The sequence below is a fragment of the Ursus maritimus genome, unplaced genomic scaffold, assembly GCF_017311325.1.
Source record: "Ursus maritimus isolate PB19 unplaced genomic scaffold, ASM1731132v1 scaffold_35, whole genome shotgun sequence".
In the NCBI taxonomy this organism is placed as follows: Eukaryota; Metazoa; Chordata; class Mammalia; order Carnivora; family Ursidae; genus Ursus; species Ursus maritimus.
In genome coordinates this window covers 2,538,714-2,562,426 of record NW_024426119.1, presented here as the reverse complement: position 1 = coordinate 2,562,426, position 23,713 = coordinate 2,538,714, and the positions used below count along the sequence as shown (strand labels likewise).

General features: G+C 34.9%; 1 protein-coding gene across 4 annotated transcripts in view; it reads left to right on the top strand.

Annotated features, from left to right (window-relative positions):
• The window catches only part of DPH6 (diphthamine biosynthesis 6), a 160,978-nt gene that overhangs the window by 83,123 nt on the left and 54,142 nt on the right, over positions 1-23,713 (top strand). For all 4 annotated transcript variants that reach the window (XM_040620434.1, XM_040620432.1, XM_040620431.1 and 1 more), the window contains exons 4-5: positions 8,365-8,438; positions 12,631-12,749. In XM_040620434.1, the coding sequence (XP_040476368.1) occupies positions 8,365-8,438; positions 12,631-12,749 (193 nt within the window). The remainder of the gene's footprint in view (positions 1-8,364; positions 8,439-12,630; positions 12,750-23,713) is intronic.

Here is a 23,713-nt window from a genome sequence, read left to right as displayed (position 1 = left end):
TAATTTTTTAAGGTCAGCAACCATGCTATTCTCAAATGTGTTTTCCCCTTCCTAATATAGGATTGTTCACACAGTAGGGTTTTACTTATCAGTGTTTAATAAATGCATGAGTAATTTTGCCTGCCATTATATCCACACATGGGATACAAGATGAATACACATATGGATAGATGTATTTTTAATAATATTTCCCCTGATTGAAAAGGTGATACACATGGTATAAAAATATTTGAGAAGGTTTAAAGTTATAAATAAAATAGAAACATGAAATGCTATTTAGAAATAAGCACTATTGGGGCGCCTGGGTGGCACAGCGGTTAAGCATCTGCCTTCGGCTCAGGGCGTGATCCCAGCGTTATGGGATCAAGCCCCACATCAGGCTCCTCCGCTATGAGCTTCCTTCTTCCTCTCCCACTCCCCCTGCTTGTGTTCCCTCTCTCGTTGGCTGTCTCTCTCTCTGTCAAATAAATAAATAAAATCTTTAAAAAAAAAAAAAAGAAAGAAGCACTATTATAATTTGGTCCATTTCTGCTCTTTTTTCCATGCCTATGGATATTTCAAAAAAATCCATATATTTTAATATACAACCTGTGGAAGTTTATTTCACTGAATCTTATGTCATAAATAGTTCCTTATATTACATATCCTTTGAAAATTTTTTTTTTTTTTTATTTGACAGAGATAGAGACAGCCAGCGAGAGAGGGAACACAAGCAGGGGAAGTGGGAGAGGAAGAAGCAGGCTCATAGCAGAAGAGCCTGATGTGGGGCTCGATCCCAGATCGCCGGGATCACGCCCTGAGCCGAAGGCAGACGCTTAACCGCTGTGCCACCCAGGCGCCCCTGAAAATATTTTTTTAATGACTGCTTTTTTTTCCACTCTTCTAAGTGTATTATGGTTTATTCAACCATCCTATTATTTGAGATTTTAGGATTTTCAGATTTCTGCTCCAATAACATGAAGAATGTAAATAAGATGAATATCTTTATAAATAAACTTTTGTGCAAAGTTAGTTATTTTTATAGACTAAATTTCTGGAAGTAAAATATGAAATTGCTGGGTCTAATAGAATATACATAATAAGGCTTCTTGATACATATTGCAAAATCGGTTTTCAGAAAGGATGCAGTAGTAACAGCTTCATCTGTGGTGCATGAGCTTATGTGACTCTCCATATTCTGATCTTTGAGAGTCAATCAGATTTTAATCAAATTACACCCACACACGTATATATTTGTTTGACAAAAAAATAATTCTAGCTTGTATTTTCTTTGTTCTTCTGAAAGTTGAAATTAGTCATTGGTATTTATTCTCTTAAAAATACCTAGTAATATTTTTTCTCATTTTTACTGTTAGGTGTTAACCTGTTCCTTATTAGTTGAAAGACAAAGACATTAACCCTTTGTCATATATGTTACAAAATGGTATTTTTATTTTTATTTGTTGCCTTAGTTTTGTTTTGGATAATTGTTGAAGTATAGAAGTATTGTAATTTTATTTAATCATCTTCATTCAATTACAAATATTTATTGAATATTCAGTGTTGTCCCAGGTACTTTTCTAGAGCTGAGGATAATAGGGAAACGGACTAAGTGGTTGGATTTTGGAAGTTTTTGGAAGATGGAGCTAATAGAACTATTGCTTGATTGGATGTAGGTCGTAAGGGAAAGAGAAATCATGAATGACTCTACGATTTTTAGCCTGAACAGTAGTATATGTGCAATGTCATTTCCTAAGATGAGGAGCCGTATGGAAGGACCTCTAGGTGCGAGGGGTATATGTGCCTGAGTCAAGAGTTTTGTTTTGAATCTATTCTTTTGAGATACTTAGTAGATAATCAGATAGGCATTAGAGCAGACATTTGGATTCTGGACCTCAGAGAAGCAGGAGTTATTAACTTAACAGATTGTATTTAGAACCATACAACCAGATGAAATCACTGGGAATGAATATAGCTAGAGAAGGGAAGAGAGCCAAGGACTGAACTCCAGGCACTTTAATTTTTAGAGATAATGAAGAGGACAAAGAGCCAGTAAGGGAGAATGAGAAATAGCCATTAAGGTAGGAAGAAGAATTCAAGTAAGGTAATGACAGAGAATTGACCGTTGAATTTGGAAAACCTAGTGGTCACTGACTAACATGGTAAGAGAGGTTTTAATAGACTGATGAGAACTCAAGGTTGCCTGGAGTGGGTTTAAAAGAGAATGGATGATGAGGAAATGGAGAAAAACATATAAGCTCATTTGAACAGTCTTACTTTAATAGAGAGAAATAATGATACCTGGAAGAGGACATGAGTTTTTGGCAGCTTTCACAGCATATTATACAATGATGAACATGAACCAGGAGTAAAAATTGATGGTGCGGGGAAACAAAAACAAGATTAGTCCTTCAGCTGTCCAGATGGATTGGGATCTCGTGCAAGGGGATGCTTGGAAGCACTTAGGGCTTAGGAGACCATTTTCATAGGAGGAGTTAGAATCTACAGGTGCAGATACCCGTAGGTTGATAGAGTTGCTGATCCTAGATCTCTCAGGCTTGTATGTTCTTTCTTTTCTAAATGTTTAGAATGTTTTCTCAAGAGCAGGGAAAAAATACACTTATTTTTCTGGATGGTTATGCTTAATTAAAAACACAATACAGTTTGTTTCAAAAGGAAAGACATGCTGAAGGTCAAACCGCAATCCTCTGCCTTAAGAGCACAGCACAGATTTGTAAAATATAATTGCAAAAAAGTCTAAGAAGCTCACTAATATCTCCCAACTTAAAAAGACAAGGATTAGACATGCACTAACAGGTATTCAGACATATTCTGAAGGTGCTGTAATTAAAACAATGTGGTGCTGACCCAGAAATAGTCAAATCAGTGAAACAGAAGAGAATGTACACAGAAGACTTAAACGTGTATAGGAATGTGGTTTATGATAAAGCTGACAGTGAAAATTGGTGGGGAGGATTCTCTACATAAAAAATGATATTAAACAATTTGCTGATTCCTTAGAATGGTGGAGATTTTGACCTTTGGTATGTCCTCCACGTTGCTAATTTGTTTTTGTTGAGGCCTGTGTATCAACCATACCTGTGTTCTTTCTTATATACATAACACCACATGCTGGTAATAATGAAGCTGTGTTTGTACCAGTTTGTGATTATGTGTTTGCTTTTGCAAATGTCCCCTCTATTGTTGTGTCTGGCCATATTGGTCAGATAGCTGCCTGGACTCACTTCTCAGCTTGTGTCTCACATTGACAAAGATTAGGGGGAAAGGGTGTTCTAGGCAACAAATGGCCCTGTGATGTGTGTTTAGCTAATTGGCTTGTAGCTGACTTTGTAAATATCTTTTAGCATTTTATATTTACAAAACAAAGACAACGATGATAGTCTACCTTAGAGCGTTGTTGAAAGCAGTAACTAATATAAATGTTTAACGGTATTACGTGCTGCTATTTTTAGTACTCAGTGATGCTGACTTGACTATTTCCCGAGTTGAACTAACACATCTGTCATTGACAGTGATGATGTTCTAAGCTGAGTAGTGTCCACTTGTGTCTGAGAGCTCCTGTGGCTCAGCAATATGCCCGGCTCTGGAGGGTCCAGTCTTTGTCTCTAACTTATTACTGGCAGTATTATTTTTTATTTTTATCTTCTCTGCCTTTGTTCATCTAGATGACAAGAATGTAATTTAATGTGTGCCCACTCTCAGATTTCCATGAATTGTGTTGATTTTAGCGATAGATATTCATTGTTTGATTCGTCATTTATTTTACTGAGGATCTGAGATTCATTTTTTGAAGAATTTGGCAATGGTACGTGTCAAATATTTCATTCTTGCTTTCATCGAACGTGACTGCAGCTTTCCCCACAGTGGTCATAACTAACTTATTAATTGGAGAATACAGTGGTTTTGTTGAACTTTGTACAGCATGTGACACTGTTTATGAGCAAGAGCACAGGTATGGTTGGCAGACAGGCCTCAGTGTAAAGGCTGCTAATTCTGTTGAGCAGCTTTGTCAACTTGAATGGGATGATCCTATTTTTTCACATATAAAATCAGTTTAACAGTATTTTGGATTGCTATAAGGAATAAACACGACAAGGTATACAAATTACTGAGTACAGATTTTGGTATATACTAGGCACTTGGTAATATCTTTCCTTTTCATCAGAATGGTACTTGTGCACGTGCCATTACTGTGTGTTTGCTGTGTCTCTTATTGTCATGACCACTCTTTTCCAGTGTCTTCACTGAAGTCTCTTTCTTACATTTACATTTACAGTCCTTATATTTTACTGTACCCTCACAGTCTTACACTGAGCCCTCTTCTCACCTCTGTGTCCTGCTTCTTGGGTTTCTTGTTTGCTCCTGCAGCTTTAAGTTCTCTTACATGCTGATAACACCCACATCTTTTTCTATACTCTCTTGAGTACCAGAGTATTCAATATACCTAACAGTCTTTTCTACTTTGGATACCTAGCAAGCAAACTGAGAAAACATATACTGAGAAAACTGAGCAAGCAAACTGAGAAAACAAAGCTAAATAAACTCAGTATTTTGTTTAAGACATGTAGTTCCTAGCTAGTAGTCACTTGGTCCCACCCTCTAGGTATGCTTCTGGTCTCTGTGCTGATGGTTCCCAAGTTTTATTAATTTTGTCTTTAAATTGTTTTTGGAATTTAGCTTCTTATCTCCATCCTTGAAATCTTTCAGACTAAGCCCTTCTTTTTGTCTACTCTCTAGTTTACCCTTAACACTGTCACAGTCTTGTCTTCTATTTGTAAATATGATCATATCTGACTTCTTAAAATCCTTAGCATGATCCAAGAGAAATGAAAATATATAGTCACAAAAAGACATATAGGAAAATTCATAGCAGCTTTATTCACAAGAACCCCGAAACTAGAAGCAAATCAAATATTCATCAACAAAAGAATGGATAAACAGATGCGGTATATCCATACAATGGATTAAAATGGAATACAAAGGAATGAGCTATGGATACACACAACATGGATCAATCTCAAAATCATACTGAGTGAAAGAAGCTAGAAACAAAAGGGTATATATTGTATCATACTATATAGATAACATTTGAGAAAATGCAAACTAATGCATAATGACATGAAACAAATTGGTAGTTGCCTGAAGCCAGGAGTGAAGGGAGGGTTAGGCTGCAGAGACACACAAGGTATCATTTGGGTAAAATCAAAATGATTTGTACCTTGATCGTGGTGGTAGTTTCACTGGAATATACATTTGTTAAAACTCAATGAATTGTGTACGTTAAATGGATACAGTTTATTATATGTAAATTGTGCCTCAGTAGAGTTATTAAAAATTTGTATGGGGAACGGCTCTTCATTCCTTTCAGGTTGCAGGCCACATTTCTGAACAGTCTGATCCCAAACTGCCTTTTCTAGCCTTTTTTCCTTCCATTTCTTTTTTTTCCCTTCCATTTCTTAATGCATGCTTTCCACTGCGCTACTCCATACTGTTGTTGACCATCCCTTATATGTCAAGCCCCTTATTTTGTTGCTTAAGTAAATAACTAAAGAACAATGACAATTAGCATTATTGTTGGAAAGGGTTATATGACTGGTTATGCTTGGCAGTATTACTTTGGTGAGCACTGTGGTATATAGTTCTCCAGACTAGAAACTTGGTTTTGACGATGTACCAAGAAATTATCAGTCTCTCTAGACTGCTAAAGGCTGCTCAGTGGTCATAGAATCGTATCATAGGAAGGTGGTTTGAATGTGGCCAGATTTATGGATCCCAGATAGTGTGTTAATTATTTTCTCTAACACATTCATTTTTCCTTTCCCTTATGGCACTGGGTGATTGATTTGGCTCTGTCTTAATGCAATCTCAGTTTATCTTTGATTCTAATAGTCATTTTCTCTTTGTTTCTTGGTCGACACCTCCACTGCTGTTATTTTGCTACTATTGTTAATTTAGTAACTTTTTTCCCCAGGAGGTATAGGTTATAGGTCAGGGCCTGAGCTTATTTTTACATTTTTTATGGAGTAGATTGACCCTGTTAGATCTTTATCTTTTAGAGGTCTATTTTGCCTTTCTTTGAAGTTAGTACTATGTTCTAAATGGTTAAGGATTCAACAGAAGTCTTACTAACCTTTGGTGTATTCAGGACTCACTATGTTGGAAAAGTTTGTTGTAACTGGACTGTAGAGTTGAGTGTTAAGGGTTATATATTGGTCATGGTTCTCTAGAAAAAAAGGGAAATAAGGATATATAAAGATGTACAGAAAGACATTTATTATGAGAGATTATCATCTGATTATGGAGGCTGAGAAGTCCTATGATCTGCCATTTGCAAGCTCGGGGCCCCAGAAAGCTGGTGGTATGGTTCCAGTCCAAACCCAAAGGTCTAAGAACCAGGGCAGCCAATTGTAGAAATTTCAGTGCTAGTTCTAAGGTCCAAGAACCAGGAGTGCCAATGTCTGAGGGCGGGAGAAGGTGGATATCCTAGCTAAAGGAGAGGGTAAATTCATCCTTTATCCCTAGACAGTATTTTATTTATCCATCCTTCCTCTACCTTTTAGTTCTACTCAGGCCTTCTGTGGATTGGATGATGCCCACCTCAATGGTTAGGGTTATCTTTATTCAGTTTACCAATTCAAATTATAAAAATCTCTTCCAGAAAAATCCTGTCAGAAATAATATTTTACCAGCCCACTCAAGTTAACAAGTAAAATTAACCATCACAGGTTAGTAGGCTAGTGTTGAGGAGTGATAATGAGCAAGAAGTTAATGCCCAGGAATGAAGGGTTTTGTCTGTCAAGTTAGGCCTTCATCTCACTGTAGTAATAGTAGTGGTGGTGGTGGTAGTAGTCAGTAGTAGTAGTAGCAGAAGTAGTAACAGAAGTAGTTATAGAAGTAGCAGTAATAATGAAGAAGATTATGATAATGACAGAAGAAAATATTTACTGAGTATTTACTAGGTGCTGGACACTGTTATTTATCAGGATTATTTTACTTAGTCAATGACTTTTATGAAAAGAAAATGACTAGGAAATGAAGAGGAGGGTTATAAGCAAATGCTCTCACAGATTTGCTAAACTAGGGAAGTTAAGGAAATCGCTTTTTTCCTGTCATCCTGATCAAATAGGATCATTTTATTTTGGGGATGTTTGGGCAGATATTTTTTTATCATTTTGGAGGGGAAACTTTAAATTGGCTTTATCTCCAAAGGCCTGAGAGAGTCCTGTTGTGCATTTAGTTGTTTATGTATTATGGCACCCTATTAGGACACACTCGGTATTTCAGTATGTCTTGAAATATTACATTTGTTTTTATGTTAGACACTATTGCTTTTCTTTGTAGTTTGCCAAGTATGGAAAGGGTATTAATAATGAAGTCATCTCTCTCAAGTAGTTTTTTCTATACTCCATAGACTGGGATGGATTTTCCTTTATGCTTATTCAGGGAATTTCTATTCAGTTTGTTATTAGTAATTATTCCCCAGTCGCTTTCTTCATATCTGTTTTCTAGCTAACAGTTCCATAGTGTATACCTGTATTGTGTATTATTCTTCCCTAAGTGTACTATCTTACACTTCTTTACATTAAATCTCATCTTACACTTGTCCTTCTAAATCCCCAAGTTCTCCGTATCCATCCATGTACTTGATTGATCTTCTCTTCTTTATTTTTTTTAATCTGTCCTAGCTTTGTATCATTTGCAAACTAATCGTATTTGAATTTACATCTCCACCATCACTAGTGAACACACTGGGTAGACTAGTCCTCTTCCCTATGAGACTCTGCTGGATATAGTGCTGGGTAGTCTCAGTTGTAACTCTATTGATAATGATTCATTGCTTCCTTCTCATCATAGAATTTTTATCCACTGTGCTATACTGTTATTCAGGTAATGACTGTACTATCTCTGCTTCCTGGATGCTCCTGTTAATCACCTTTTCTGGGATACAAATAAAAATCATTTGTCCCCTTTTCTACTTACGCCATTGCTTATTTTTTTTTAAGTTAGTCTGAGAAAATATTGTCCCTAAATAGAAATTTCTCAAAAATTTCTACTGAACACCATTGAATCTTTAAAAATATGTTAAGTGAGAAAACATTTGAAAGTACTATCTAAGTGTTTGCCTTCTCCATAGAAAATAGTCTCTAGTTATTTAGATTTTAAGTAAAAAGAATATTTTTCTCACAGCTGAAAGTATGACTTAAATCTATGTATTTATTTTTTCTGAATGTGGATTGCATTTTCATAAATTATTCTGCCTCAAGATGTTTTCTAGATGAGACACAGTTCTTTAATAATTTTCAGAGCATGATGCAAATCACATGTTTATTCATTTTTGAAGTTATTTTTTTCTTTTATTTTCAGGAAAAAGAAGAAGTAGAGGGGATATCAGTAGGTGCTATACTTTCTGACTACCAGCGTGTTCGAGTAGAAAATGTGTAAGAGAACATTAATTTGTCCTATATCTTATTTTATTTTTTTAAATTTGTCCTATATTTTAAAATTACATGTATTTTAAGAATGGGAATAAATTAAAAATATAATTGTATCCAAATAATAAATAGAATGTATATTCTACATGCCTCATGAAACTAACTACCTATATTACCTAAGTAATGAAAGTTGTACTTTTACTTTTTTTCTATCCTGATATCACACATGGAGAAAACTCCAACTTACTTACCATAAGGAAAAATTATTTATTTATAATAAAAAATCAAGACAAAGAATTTTAAAGTCAAAAGTATGTTTTTAGTGTTTCCTTATTTGAATCAGTATACCTTTTTAACCCCCTTTAACTCATCATCATTGGTAATAAAAATCAGGAGCTAATAAAAGGAATGCAGCGGTATTTTTTAAATTAATTAATTTATTTTAGAGAACAAGAGAGAGAAAGCGAGGAGGGAGAGGGAGAGAGAAACCCAAGCGGACTCCTCACAGAGCACAGAGCCCGATGCAGGGCTTGATCTCAGGACCCTGAGATCAGACCTGAGCTGAAACCAAGAGTCAGGTGCTTAACCTACTGCATCACCCAGACGCCCCAGGAATACAGTGATATATTAAAGAAAAAAAAAGCTTTTTAAGGAATCTTTCCTTCTTTGGTCTTTAGAATTCAGTTCTTGGCCAAAAATATTCATGTGATTAAAATACTTATATAACAAAGCCATTGAACTTTCAAGTCCTTTTTAGATTATTGTTCTCTTCATCTTCCTCACCCTCCAGAAGATGTAGCACTGGTAAAACATTGTATCTCCAAATACCAAAACAATCAATTCCATCGATCTACTCAAAAACTGTAAAGTCTGATGATAATATTATTTACTGTTGGCTTGGCAAAACATCACCTGTATTTATTTTTCACTTTAATTTTATTTGGATAAATAAAATACTGTCTAGAGACTTTATATATAATTATACTAGCAAAAAGGAAAATGTGGACTCCAGTATTAATCTTGAGCACAGTTTGACCTAGAAATAAGTAATTTGGCCATTCAAAAGGATAAATGGAAATCAGATAAGGGTTGTATTTGTGTAATAGTTTTATATTTTTAACAAAGAAATGTTCATATTGACTATCACATCAAAAACATATATTAATTGGCTTGAAAACTTGTTTTTTTTATTGCATTTATTTTACCTCTAATTCTACAGTGAATTTAAGGCAGTTAAAAATCCAGAATTTTTAGGGGCATCTAGCTGTCTCAGTCAGAAGAGCATGCGACTCTTGATCTCTTAGGGACATGAGTTTGAGACCCACGTTGGGTGTGGAAGTTACTATAAATAAATAAATAAATGTAAACTTTTTTTAAAAATCCAAAATTTTTTAAATAAATGAAGTAAGTATAGGACAAAGCATAATTAAATTAAATGAAGGGGAATATGATGATCTCATATTTTGGGGGTATCAGTATCTCTGGAGAAGAGAGAGTGGAGGTAGAAGTGAGGGGAGGTCATATGTGTAGTTTGAAAAAGATTTCCTTACATTCTGCTCGCCTACATTTGAGAATGACTGATCTACAGATGGAGATGGATTGCATATCCCTTAAACCATATGTTAAAAATACTATTTTCATCAAGTTTTAGGTCATATTCTCTGAGAATTATTTAGTTTACAAATCTCTGTTTTTTAATAAGTTCAAGCCCACATGGTTTAATAGGTAGCCAAACTGTAGATGGGGCTGACGTTTATTTATGAAAGTTAAAAGCCAAATGAAAATGTGCTCCTGATTAGGAGGCTGCCTTGTATCTATATGAGAGACGGTTCCAGAGCATACCCATAGATAAGATTTTTCTTAAAACTGTTCAGGTGCACTTTAACACATGGTTAAAATACTCAGATTTTATAGCATAAAGCATATCTCCAATAATTTTATCCTTGAAAATTTTAAAGCAGTGTTACTGGGAGTCCATTGGTTTACAAACTCAGTTTTGAATTAGACTGTCTTCAATTTGTAGTTTGTATTGCATCTGTGTATTTTCAAGATATAAAGTATTTAATAAATGTCACAAGCTCAAATGCAATAGTGACTTACAGAGGAAACGTATTTGAGCCATATGATATTTTGAACTGTTAAAGAATTTAAATACGCAGAAAAGCTTAAGTGTAGAAATAGTCAAAAGATTATGGCTATCAAAGCAAAAACCAAGAATTTTACAATAAAGATAGGAAGAGCATAAGGTTTTTTCAATTAAAATATCTTAGCTAAGGGGCGCCTGGGTGGCTCAGTCGTTAAGCGTCTGCCTTTGGCTCAGGGCGTGACCCTGGCGTTCTGGGATACAGCCCCGTGTCGGGCTCCTCCTCTAGGAGCCTGCTTCTTCCTCTCCCACTCCCCCTGCTTGTGCTTTTCTCTCACTGGCTGTCTCTCTCTCTCTGTCGAATGAATAAATAAAATCTTAAAAAAAAAAAAAAATCTTAGCTAAAAAAGAGAGACCAGTTTGATTGGTAGGCGTTAAATGCTGGTGGGAAGACAGCTAGAATTATAATGCTTTTGTTACATGGCGACTTTCAGTTTTATTATTTTTGTATTTATTAACCGCCTCAACATCGCTATAGATGCTCTGAGACATTTTACATCGGGAAAGTATGTAAAACAGAGTGTAGTAGGAAGATTTTGGTGTCTTTGAAAGTCAGGGTATATATACATGGGGAAAAAAGGGTGATATTTTTAAGGCCATGTATGAGTAAATGACCAAATATGTGGTATGTATACTAAGTATTGGGGTTTTCTGAGAGAAAGATCATTGTGGGCTGGAGTAGTCAGCCAAGCAAACTTACAGATGCTGGGTTTTAGAGCTATGTTTTTAATTTGAAATCTGATCTCAGCCACTTACTCTGACTTGGGCAAGTCACTTGGCTTTGACTGCCATTTATTGAATATCTATATTATCCAGGCATTGTACTATTTTTTTTTTAATGTATGCTACTTTAATCAATTGTAGTCCTGCTTGAGAAAGTGACATTTAAGCAAAGGTGTGAAACAAGTGAAGAGGATAGGAAGCATGGCTAGTATATTAGACAAGAGTGAGCAGGCCAGTGGTGGTGGGTTGGAGTGAAGGGAAAGTAGTAGGAGATTAGCTATGAGAGCTAACCAGAGTGAGATCCGTGTTGGTCTATTGCAAGGACTTTTACAAGGAGTGATGGGAAGAATTTGAGCCAAGGAATCCCAAATCCATTTTATGTCTTAAAAGGATCACACTGGCTGCTGCATTGAAAACTGATTTTAAAAGGACAAGGATAGAAGCAGGGAAAGAAGTTAAGGAGATATTGACATGGAAGATAATGGTGGCTCAGACCTGGGTGTTAACAGTGGTACTGGTGAGGAATGATCACATTCTGTGTTATTGTAGATTGAATGAGAAATGTGAAGGGGGAAAAAAGGAGTAAAGGATGACTTCACTTTCTAATTTCTTAATCTTCTCAAGAACTTTGAAAGGAAATATTTTTGTTCCTATTTATGAACTAGGAAACTAAAGACCTAGAGTTTAGTTGACCCGTCAAAGTCATGCACCTAGTGAGTGCCAGAGGAGGTTTCAAATCCAGATTTGTCTTGACTCCAAAACCTATATTCTTTCTATTGCACTGTAATGTAAAATATGTAATATAATGCCTAGAGCATATTTGGTGCTCAATATATTGTACTTTTTGTTCTATTATTATTTTTCACTTGAAGTCAAATTCTTTTTAAAAATGTCAAAGTTAGTAGAGAAGAATAGTTCATGTAACCATAGGTATTGTAAACTTAATATATGATCATTTTATTAGGATAAATTGATTTGTCTGTTTTGCATATGCTTCACAATTTTGATACCCAAGGAAGTTCTAAGAACAAGAATAATCATTCATCGGCATTTGGAAGCTTTTTAGCATAGATTTCTAAACTTAGAGTCTTACTAAAATTAATATTTCTAATCTGCCTGGAGATTTCATTTTTATCTGTTTATGCATAGCCTGTGGAAATTAAATATGTTTATGTTGTATATATAAACTTCATTATGCAAAACATGTTTTTTAAAGCATTTTAAATGCTAAAATCCTTGAGAGAAGCATTATGTTTAAAATCAAAGTAATTGCTGTGGATCCAAGTATAAAACATCAAGATATCATCTGATTTTTTTCTTTTTATTTTATAGGTGTAAAAGGCTTAATCTCCAGCCTTTAGCTTACCTTTGGCAGAGAAACCAGGAAGATTTGCTCCGAGAGATGATATCATCTAACATTCAAGCAATCATCATCAAAGTAGCAGCTTTGGGTATGTAGCCAGACTTTCAAGGGAGCTGTCTGTTACTACACAGATAATCTGTGTTCACTAATAAGCAGTTACAACAGAAAAGGAGGAATAATTTAGAATGTAAGAATGTGGAGTCACAACTGAACAAATTGAGTAGGGGGAAGTTTAAAATGGGCTTTTGACCATTTACCAAAGCGATCACAAGTGAGCCTCATCATTTTCTTTTTTAAATGTATAACTGCCTCTAAAATTGTTATTATATTTTGGTCCTTTGATTTAAGTTCTTTATAGGATTTGGAACCCAGGATCATAGGAAACAGGAAAAGTAGGTTGATGTCTTTCTTTCCTTTTTTTTTGAAGCTTCTTAAAATCTGTATTTGGCACATGTGATATTTTTCATATATTTTTTAAACATATTTTGAATTGCTAAAATAGAATGATTGGCTTTGTGGTGTCAGAAATAAGCAGAGTAGTACGTTTTTGTTGGGGATGGTAAGAAAATTATATTTGAGAGAATGTCATTTGATCGGTTAGCATAGACACAACAGGCAGGTGGTAATGTGATTCAAATATGGATATTACATACGAACACACTTAATTTGTTGTTTAGAATTTTTATAATTATATTCACTTTCAAGAAACCATAGGGTTTGAGCTCAATGCATTTATTTCACGAACCTATTACAGTAAATGCCCTGGAGCCTCAGGTTTCTCAAAACCTAAATCATGTACCTCATTTGCAAGTTTACATTGCTGATCTCTGAAATAACGAGGTCTCAAGCTGTGGAAGATTTTAAAGACAAATTCACATTTTAAACAACATTAAAAGAAAGATCCTGTAATACTTCCCCTTGGTAAACACAAAGCCACTCTCTCCTTGTTGAAGGTGAAATGTTGTCTTCAGTGTTAAGTGTTATATAGAGAACCTAAAGTTGATCTCCTCAGCTGTTAACAAGAGAAGGATCGAGGTGGGGTATTCTCATTTTTGAGAAAAGGTTGCTCAGCAACCCTTATGATTGAAGTTCTCGCTATAGATATATTTATCCTATGAGTTTCTATATAAATCTATACAGAGTATGCTCTCTTGCTTTCTCTTTGTCTGTTGCTCCCTCTTTTGGATTTTCTAAGATTGCCTACTTCTGTAATGAAGTTCGTGTGACACCTTACTGGACAGTGCACATTCTGTCACTTTTACTGGAATGGAGTGAAAAGTGGAATGGATTAGAACCCAGACAGCTACCTCATTAGAAAGAAAGAGCCATAAGATATAACCTCGCTGACCCTTCACTATAGTATAACCAATACTGTGTGTTTTCTTCTTTTGTCTGTGTGGATGTGTGTGCCTCTACAGAGGGCGTAGAGATGGTGTTTAACTGTATTAAACTTTTGGATAAAGTATAAAACTGAGCTAATTTGTCTTCAGCTTTCCAATGACAAAAGCATAGATCTGATTTTAAGATTTATAGCACATAGCTTCTATTGATTACCTAAAGGTGTGCAAAGATAAAAGTTATTCTTGAGAACAGCGTTAAGGAATGGTTTATTGAGTGGGACATTATTTCTAAGGATGCAATAACATAAATGATGGGAAATAGGTTTCCAGGCTTTCTTCCCTACCTGTTTACATTTTCAGGAAGATTTTTAATCAAAAAGTGGGACAATAGGACCTTTCCATAGGGAGAGGGATTCAGCAAAATTTTGTGGCCCATTAGATCATAGAGTGGTCTTAGAAAAGGGTCAGTTCTACATGGATGAATAAAAATGTATTTCTCAGGGCACCTGGGTGGCTCAGTCGGTTAAGCATCTGCCTTCAGCTCAGCTCATGATCCCGGGGTCCTGGAATTGAGCCCTGCATCGGCCTCCCTGCTCAGCGGGGAACCTGCTTCTCCCTCTCTCTCTGCCTGTGCTCCCCATGCCTGTATGCACACGTGCTCTCTCTCTCTCTCTCTGTCAAATAAATAAGTAAAATATTTTTTTAAAAATGTACGTCTGATAATTGTGTCACATAACCTCGGTCTCTTGTAGTCATCAGTGAACTCGTGAAATCTGCACATTAACAACTTAGTGTTTTAAGAAGTTTCTGATTTTTAGACTTAATTTAAAGAACCCTGTGCACGTTGTATTTAAGAACAATCCTGACTTTTAGAAATACCTTTTTTTTAATTTATGAGTATTACATGAAAATATTCTTGCCACATAATGTTAAATTTTTATAGATAAAGTTTCCATGTGTTTCTGTTCTCTCCTTTCCCTCCAGCCACTTCCTTTCCCAGAGATACAGCCCAGAGTAATACCTGATCATCTTTCTAGATCACATTTTTGTTTGGTATGTGTATTGTGTATGAGTAGAAATACTGTGATTGGTTTATGGGTTTTTTAATATTACATGAATGGTATCATAGTCTGTATTGGTTGACAACTTAACTTTTTTACTCAGCAGTGTGTCTTAGGGATTTTTTTTCCATGTCAGTAAATGTAAATTTAGCTCAAGTAGAGTCCTCAAACAGCTAGCCCTTAGTAGTCATGAGTATTAGAGTAAAGGCTGCTATGAACCTGATCTAGTAAATAACTTAACTCATGCCGGAACAAAATCCTAAGCTATTTTTTTATATTTTTTTAAATTCCAGGATAGTTAGCATACCATGTTATATTAGTTTCAGGTGTATAATATAGTCAACTATTCTATACTTACTTAGTGCTCATCAAGATAAGTGTACTCTTAATCCCCTTCACCTATTTTGTCCTACCCCATACCCCCGCCCATCTCCCCTCTGATAACCATTAGTTTGTCCTCTATAGTTAGGAGTCTTTTTTTAATCTCTTTTTTTCTTTATTAATTTGTTTTGTCTCTTAATTTCCACATATGAGTGAAAACTCATATGGTACTTGTCTTTCTCTGACTGATTTATTTTGCTTGGAATTATACCTTCTAGGTCCATCTGTGTTATTGCAAATGGCAAGAGTTCGTTCTTTTTTCTGGCTGAGTAATATTCCATTTGTGTGTGTGTGTGTGTGTGTGTGTGTGTGTGTGTGTGTACACATATATGTATGTATATGTCTTCATCTATGTATGGACACTTGGTCTGCTTCCATGATTTGATTATTGTAAACAATACTGCAATAAGCCAGGGGTGCATATATCTCTTCGAATGAGTGTTTTCATATTTTTTGGGTAAATACCCAGTAGTGCAATTACTGGATCATATGGTAATTTTACAAAATCCTAAACTATTTAAAGGAATACTGTAAAAAATCTAATACATAGTAATATAAAATTCACAATGCCTTGCATCTAAACTACCAGGCATGCAAAGAAGCAAGAACATTTGATTGATACTGAGAAAATCAGAATAGACCCAGATTTGGAATTAGCTTGCAAGAAAGTTAAAACAGCTCTTATAAATATGCTCAGTATGCTCAAAAAAAGTAGAATTATAATTATGACAAGGAAAATAAAAGATATAAAAAGGCACGTAATACAACTTCAAAAATGCATTTTCTGAAATGAACAATGCACAGCAATTAGACATTGCAGAAGAGATGAGTAAACCTGAAGACAAATAGAAACTGTCAAAAATGAAGCATAGAGCGGAAAAAGGGGGACTAAAAATAATTAAGACAACATTAGCAAGCTATTAAACTGTATCAAGCAGCCTAACAAGTCGTAGAGTCCCAGGAGAGGGAATGGAGAGAATATTTGAAGAAATAATGGCCAAAAGATTTTCCCAATTTGAAGGAAACTGTAAATTTACAGATCAAAAATTTTAGTGAACCTCAAACAGAAGAAACATGAAGAAAATCACAAAGCACATCATAATTGAATTGCTAAAAACCAGTGGTAAGGAAAGAATCCTAAAAGCAGCCAGTGTGAAAAGATTAATTTTGTACAGAGAGCAAAGATAAAAATGTCAGCAGACTTTGCTTCAGAAACTATGCAAACTGGAAGATGACGAAAAGACATCTTTAAAGTGATGAAAATCAATAAAAATCACCAAGAATTTTATGTTCAGTAAAAATAAATTTCAAAATGAAGATCAGATGAAGAAAATTCAGATGTACAAAAGTTGAGAGAATTCATCACCTGCAGATCTGCATTATAAGTAATATTAAAAAGACTTCTTTGGACAGAAGGAAAACAATAATTGATGAAATTTAATCTTATGAAAGGATAAAGAACAGTGTAAATAATAAACAGAGCAGATAAATATTTTAACTTTCTGAATCTCTTTAAACAATGTATAAAATTATTTAAAGCAAAAATAATAGTGTGTTGTGGGGTTGATAGCAAATCGGAAGTAAAATATATAATTGCAGTGGCACAAATAAGGGGGAAAGGATAGTGTGTCAGATTCTTAAATTATACATGATGTCATATAATATTATTTGAAGGTAGACTGTGGTAACTTAAAAGATGTAAAACATAAACTATAAAGAAACTATTAAAAAAATAAAGCAGTGTAGGTAATAGGCCAATAGTGGAGAATAAATTGAATTATTGTAAGATAATCCAAAAGAAGGCAAGAAAGGATAAAAAAAGAAAAGAGCACAGAACAGATGAGACAAATAGAAAACAAAAAGTAAGATGGTAGATTAAGACCTAATCATTTTAATAATTACATTAAATGTAAATAATCTCAACACCTCCAAACAAAAGGGAGTGATTTTCAGATTTGAACAAAAAACAAAAACTAAGGCCCAACAACTATATGCTCTCTATAAGAAATGTGCTTTAATTATAGAAACATAGATAGGTTAAAAAGAAAAGGATAGAGATATGGTAATACTAATTAAAAGAAAGTTGCACTGGTTATATTAACATCAGATAAAGTAGTCCTTAGAACAATGAATATTATTAGGGATAAAGAGGAGCATTTCATCATGATAAAGGGGTCAGTTTATCAAGAGAGCATAACAATTTTTATATACCAATAACAGGGCTTTAAGATATACAGCACGAAACTGATACAAGAAGAAATGGACAAATCCACAATTGTACATACATCTTTTCAGTAATAGTTAAACCAAGTAGACAGAAAATCGTTAGGAATATTGGAAGTTTGAACAACACTACCAACCAATTTGACCTACTGGGCACTCATAAAACACTGCATCCATTAACAGCAAACTACATATCCTTTCCAAGTGCACATGGACCATTCACCAAGATAGACCATATTGTGGATCATAAAACAAATCTCAGTATATGTAATTATACTGAAATCAGGCAAAGTATACTCTCTGACCACAGAAACTAAATTAGAGAAATATATTTTACTGCTACAAATACACAGAAATGGACAAATATATTTCATGGACATACTATATTTATTAACACTCTCAGAGCAGTGGTGTCACTGAAAATTGGAATGGGCAATTGATGCACTAGTTAATTAAAATGACTGGTTTAAAAAAAAAAGATTTAAAGGTTAGCTTAACTAGTTAAATGATTTTGTACTAACATTGACTATAAAAGGAAGTAATGCCAAGACTCGACTGGAAAGGTTTCTAGGATTAGGAGGTAGGAATGAGGTAATGGGGTACAGTGCAGTTGCACAACTATTTATTTGTCCTATTTCACAAACTTTTTCTTTGGTCTTGCTTGATCTGGTGATCTCGGGGCTGACTTTAAAGTTACATGTACCAAAGTAAAGTATCATCAATACTCTAAACACAATATTAATACCACTAAGTTTTACAGTACATATATTCTTAAAGACTCGGGTGTGTCATAGCTTCATCTGTGTAGGCAAATTAAGGTCTGTCTGTAAACAGAGGGCCATGCATCCTGTGATTCTTTATCTGTCAAATTCTATAATATCAGCCTGGGAGTAAGTCCAAGGAGATGTATTAACAAGACTGCTGTTTTTACTGGCCCTGTGGTTTTATAATACATCTACTGAGCCAGAAAGACCAATCATAGGGGAAAGGATATGGGTTAAACAGGTAATAAATGGAAATGGAGGGAATCCTAGGAGATAGAAAGGCACCTATAAGTGGATTACAATTCCATGGGGAGGGGGGTTAAGTGACCTCTGTGCCAGGACCTCAAGCTGGAGAATTTTAGGTATCCCTCTCAGATCTGATGCTGATTACTTAACTGATGTCAAGAGAAACTCGGGAGCTGTTTTGCAGAGAACGGAAGTTTCTGATGTACAAGCTCTACTTAAAGATTCTCCTGGATAATTTAGAGCAACTAAATGACAGAGTGTCTACTTGATGTCTCAATGTAGGAGTAGTTTATTACAGTCACCACTCAGTTATTGGTTTAAAGGCAATAGTTACCATTCTGATCATGTTTCTGCTGACTTGATAATTACTAATGACTTATATAGTGGGAGATTCTCAACAGTAGAGCTTTTGCTCTCTTTGTGGACATAAATCAAAACAGTATGTTGCTAAGACATCTACCTAGGTATAATGGAAAACAGATTTCTACTGCCTGCCATAGTTTGGTCTAGTCCTTTGAATACCAACTATGTCAATGAAAGTGGAATTTATTTAAGGAAACACCACCCTTGAGGGAGCTAGATTTGGAGGAGATATAATGAATCAATATTACTGATAACTCCTTTCTGGAGTTATGCAAAATACATTTATGGAAAACCTATGACACCCAGGCAGAGCTGTATTTGGTATAACATACCAATTGATGACCTCATTGGACCTTGTTATTTTTGTGTGCAAACCATATTCCTAAATTGCACAGATATTATTAATATACTGTGGTAATAACCCATGTTGTAGCTTGATTGCTCTTGCCTCCTCTGTGCCATATATTCTGTAGGGATTTGGGGTACTACATCACACCAAAATAATGTTCCTGAAAGCTCATCGTGATAAAGAGGACTTGCTAGTCCAAATAGGGACACTAGAGGGAGCTCTCTTCCAGGAGACTGGCTGCATCTGGAAATGGCCCTGGAGGGACAACAAAGCTTTAAATGACTGGACTAATAAAGTATTTTACTTTAATGGAACATCGTATCAGTCAACAGTACAGGAGGAGGGCTTGTATCTTTGCCCAGGAAAGACTATTTAATATTTTAATCATTATGGCAGTTGATGTTTTTAGAGATCAATGATCAGGAGTATCAGAAGCCAAGCTAAGGATGCCAACTATGGGAATACTGTGGTTAGTCTTGATTATGGTGGGACATTACTGGGCAGTGTGGCCCTTATGCTTGTTTTCTAATGGCCCAGGTACCACATATAAAGGGGATTTGTCCTTCCCACGGTACATTGCTTGGGATTGGACAGATAATGGAACGACGCTGTGTCGTCCTGAAGAGAGCTTCTTGCATAATGACATCTAGAATCCAATGACTGTTACCGCCTTTTCTGTAATGTCTGGGATAGTTATATTCTCAAACCAGATGGAATCAAGACTTTATTGAACAGTGTGCATGGTCACACCCATCGCTGTGAATGTGAATGTGAATGTGCATGAGAAGAGTTGTTATTGTTGGGCAAGATATGGAGAATGTTATGATTCTAATTTACCTTGCATGCTAATCTGGGCCTCAGTGTATCCACTGTAACAGGAAAGGACCTGGAAAGCTGTTCTTGTGGTCCTGGACCTCTCCCTGATTTGCTGTGCTTTTTCGTGATTTCTGTTCTTTAAATGTGTCTGCACCATTAGGATTTTCTGAGCAAATTTAACAGAAACTTGGGACCTAAGCTAAAAGACAAGCGTTAAAATGTAGTGTATGACTGAACAATGAGAACTCCAGAGGGATTTACTTCTCTGGAGGTATATGTTTGCATTTCAAGGATGGGGGGATGAGGCCATGATCTTGGAGACATCTGGGTTATAAAACTGAAGACACTAGTTTATTCCCCCCCCCAGGGATTTTGTTTGTTTTGTTTTACATTCTGAAGTGTGAAGACACAAATCTTTTCCTTTGTATTCTCAAGAAAACTCAGAAGGGAGGGGAAACAACTGTCTCCTTTTTCCTAAGTAAACATGCAGGTTTATTTTGCGGGGGATTCCTTACCTTCTGTAGATGCAATTACTTGAAAGATTACATCTCATTCTCATCACCTTGCTCCTGGGGTAAGAGCTGGGGCAGAGAAGACACAGAATGATATTATCTACTTACTATATGTAAGTAGTAATAATCATCTGTTCTGCTCCAAGAAACTCATGTTAGCATTCAGTATATTAATAAATACAGATATTAAAAATGTAGCAATATATGAAACAATCTCAGAATAAGAATACTGCTACTACTACCACCAATACGATTGTTGAGAAGAGCTAAAAAGAACTTTTTACATTTGTTTTTCTGAATTTCCTCTACCATTTTTTTTAGTTCTATATCTATTTGGTCTGAGCATAAAGCTATTATATACTGTACACTATTTTTTTAACAGTTTTTGGAGATATAATTAACATATGTAATCCACACATTTAAAGTGTACAATTCAGTGTTCTCTAGTATATTCACATAATTGTGCAATTATCACCATAATCAACAAAAAAAAAACTTATATGCATTAGCAATCATTACCCATTTTTCCCCAACCTTCCCCTCGCATCTCTAGTCCTAGGCCCCACGAAGATACTTGGCATCTTTTTGTCTTTATGGATTTGCCTAATCTATATCTTCATACATTTGCCTGTTTCATGTGAATGGAATCCTACAATATGTGGTCTTTTGTGACTGGATTCTTTTACTTGGAATAATGTTTTCAAGATTCATCTATATTAAATCATGAATCAGTATTTGATTTCTTTTTATTGCCATGCAATATTTTGTGATGAATTTTCTTTTATATGTATTGCTTTATTTAATTTGCTATTACTCTGTTTAGGAATTTTGCATATATGTTCCTAAAAGGGATTGACCTATAATTTTTTTTTTTCCTAGTAATGACAGGTTTGGATAATAAGGTTACACTGGCTCCATAAAGCTTTGTAATTGTTTCGTCTTTTTTATTATCTGGAAGTTTTTCTGTAAGATTGGTATTAATGTTTTCTTCAGTGTTCTGAAGTACTTATTGCTTAAGCCATCTGGACATGGAGCTATCTTTTGGGGAACTTTTCAATTAGAAATTCGATTTCTTTGTTAGATTGACTATTTAGATTTTCTATTTCTTATTTCAGTTTGATAAATTTTGTTTTTCCCAGAATTTTTCCATTTGCTCTAAGTTGTGAAAATAATAGGTATAAAATAATTCCTAATGTCTTCTCATTGTCCTTTCATCTGTAGGATCAGTAGTGATGTCATCTTTTTCATTCCAGTTGGTAATTTGTTCTTTTCCTTGCCTATGTCAGTCTTATAGGGGCTTATCAATTTTATTATTAGTCTTTTGATTTTGCTGGTTTTCTATATTACATATTGGTTTTCTATTTTATTAATTTCTGCTATCTTTATTATTCCTTCCCTTGTACTCTTTTGGGATTTAATTTGCTGTTCGTCATTTCTAACTTCTTTTTTTTTTAATTGAGATATAATTGACAAACAACATTACACTAGTTTCAGGTGTACAACATGATTCAATATTTGTATATGTTATGAAATGCTTTCTAATTACTTGATGCATACATATACACTAAATTTTACCTTTGTTTTCTAGTACCTATGTTTAAGCTACAATTTTTCCTTTAATTGCTGCTGTAGTTGTATTTTCATTACCAGTTAGTTCAAAATATTTTCTGCTTTGTATTGAAATTTATTCTCTAACCCATAAGTTATTTAGAAATGCATTGCTTAATTTCATACACTACTTAGTTTCCAAGTATGAGGGTTTTGTATTTATCATTATAAAATTGATTTCTAGATCGATCACATTTTGTTCAGATAATACACTCAGGAGTATTTCAGTTCTTTGAAATTTTGAGAGGCTGTTTTATAACCTAGTTTATGATCTAATAAGTTATTTCTCAATTTTTTTTATTTTATCCAGTTTGTCATCAGTTTTTCATGACTTACTGCTTTTCTCTTTATTTTTTACTTTTTCTATATGGAATATTTTAATGTTTTTTGTTGTTCTGGGAAGGGATGGCTTAATCTTTACAAAAGCATTCTTTAACTTATCCTTTAAATATCGATATAAAAATGAAATAACATCTTTTCAGTCCTTCCTAATCAATATAAGAAATTTAAGGGGCTAGGCCCATAGAAAGGCCAAAAACATAGTCCTGTTGGGGATCCTTAGATCACAGGGATGCAAAGGATTGGCCTTTGATTCAAACTGACCTGCCGCATTTTTTCAGAAATATATTTGTTGTGTTGGGTCTGATATGCACTGGTTTATAAGCTAGTAATAGAGATGAATATGAATATTTTTGGGACTACATGCTCTGGTACTCTCACAGTTAATTTATATATTGTACAGGAGAGCCTGAGGCAGTACATTTGGGAATGTCACAGCCAAATAAAGACATCTCTCCCTCCTTTTTCCCCCCTTCCATAGACACATACATGAAGGACCCAGGTCAAGTCTCTAGAACAATGGTTTTTAACTTTGGCTTCACATCAGAGTCAACTGTTGACCTTTTAGAAATCCTGTACCCAAGCTGTAACCCAGACCAATTAAATTAGAATATCTCGGGATGGAACTGAGGCACATGTATATTTTTAGAGCTCCTTAGGTAATTCCAATATGAAGCTAAAGTAAAGAACTACTGGTCTACTGCAGAGATCATCAGACTACTACTTGCAGGCTAAATCAGGCCCACCACCTGAATATGTAAATAAAGTTTTATTAGAACATACTCATGCTCATTTTTTCATGTTCATTTTTTATTTATAGCTGCTGTGATGATACAGTGGAAGAGTTGAGTATTAGCAAAAGAGAGCACATGGCTCATAAAACCTAAAGCATTTACTGTATATTTGTATAGGAAAAGTTTACAAACTCAAGTCTAGAGAGACCCAATGGAATTTCACCCTGGTCTGGCAGTTTCATTGTGAGCTGAGTATCTTTGAGGGCTTTAACTTCGAATCTTGCCTTTCTGCCTGGGAGAATGCCATTGATTTTCT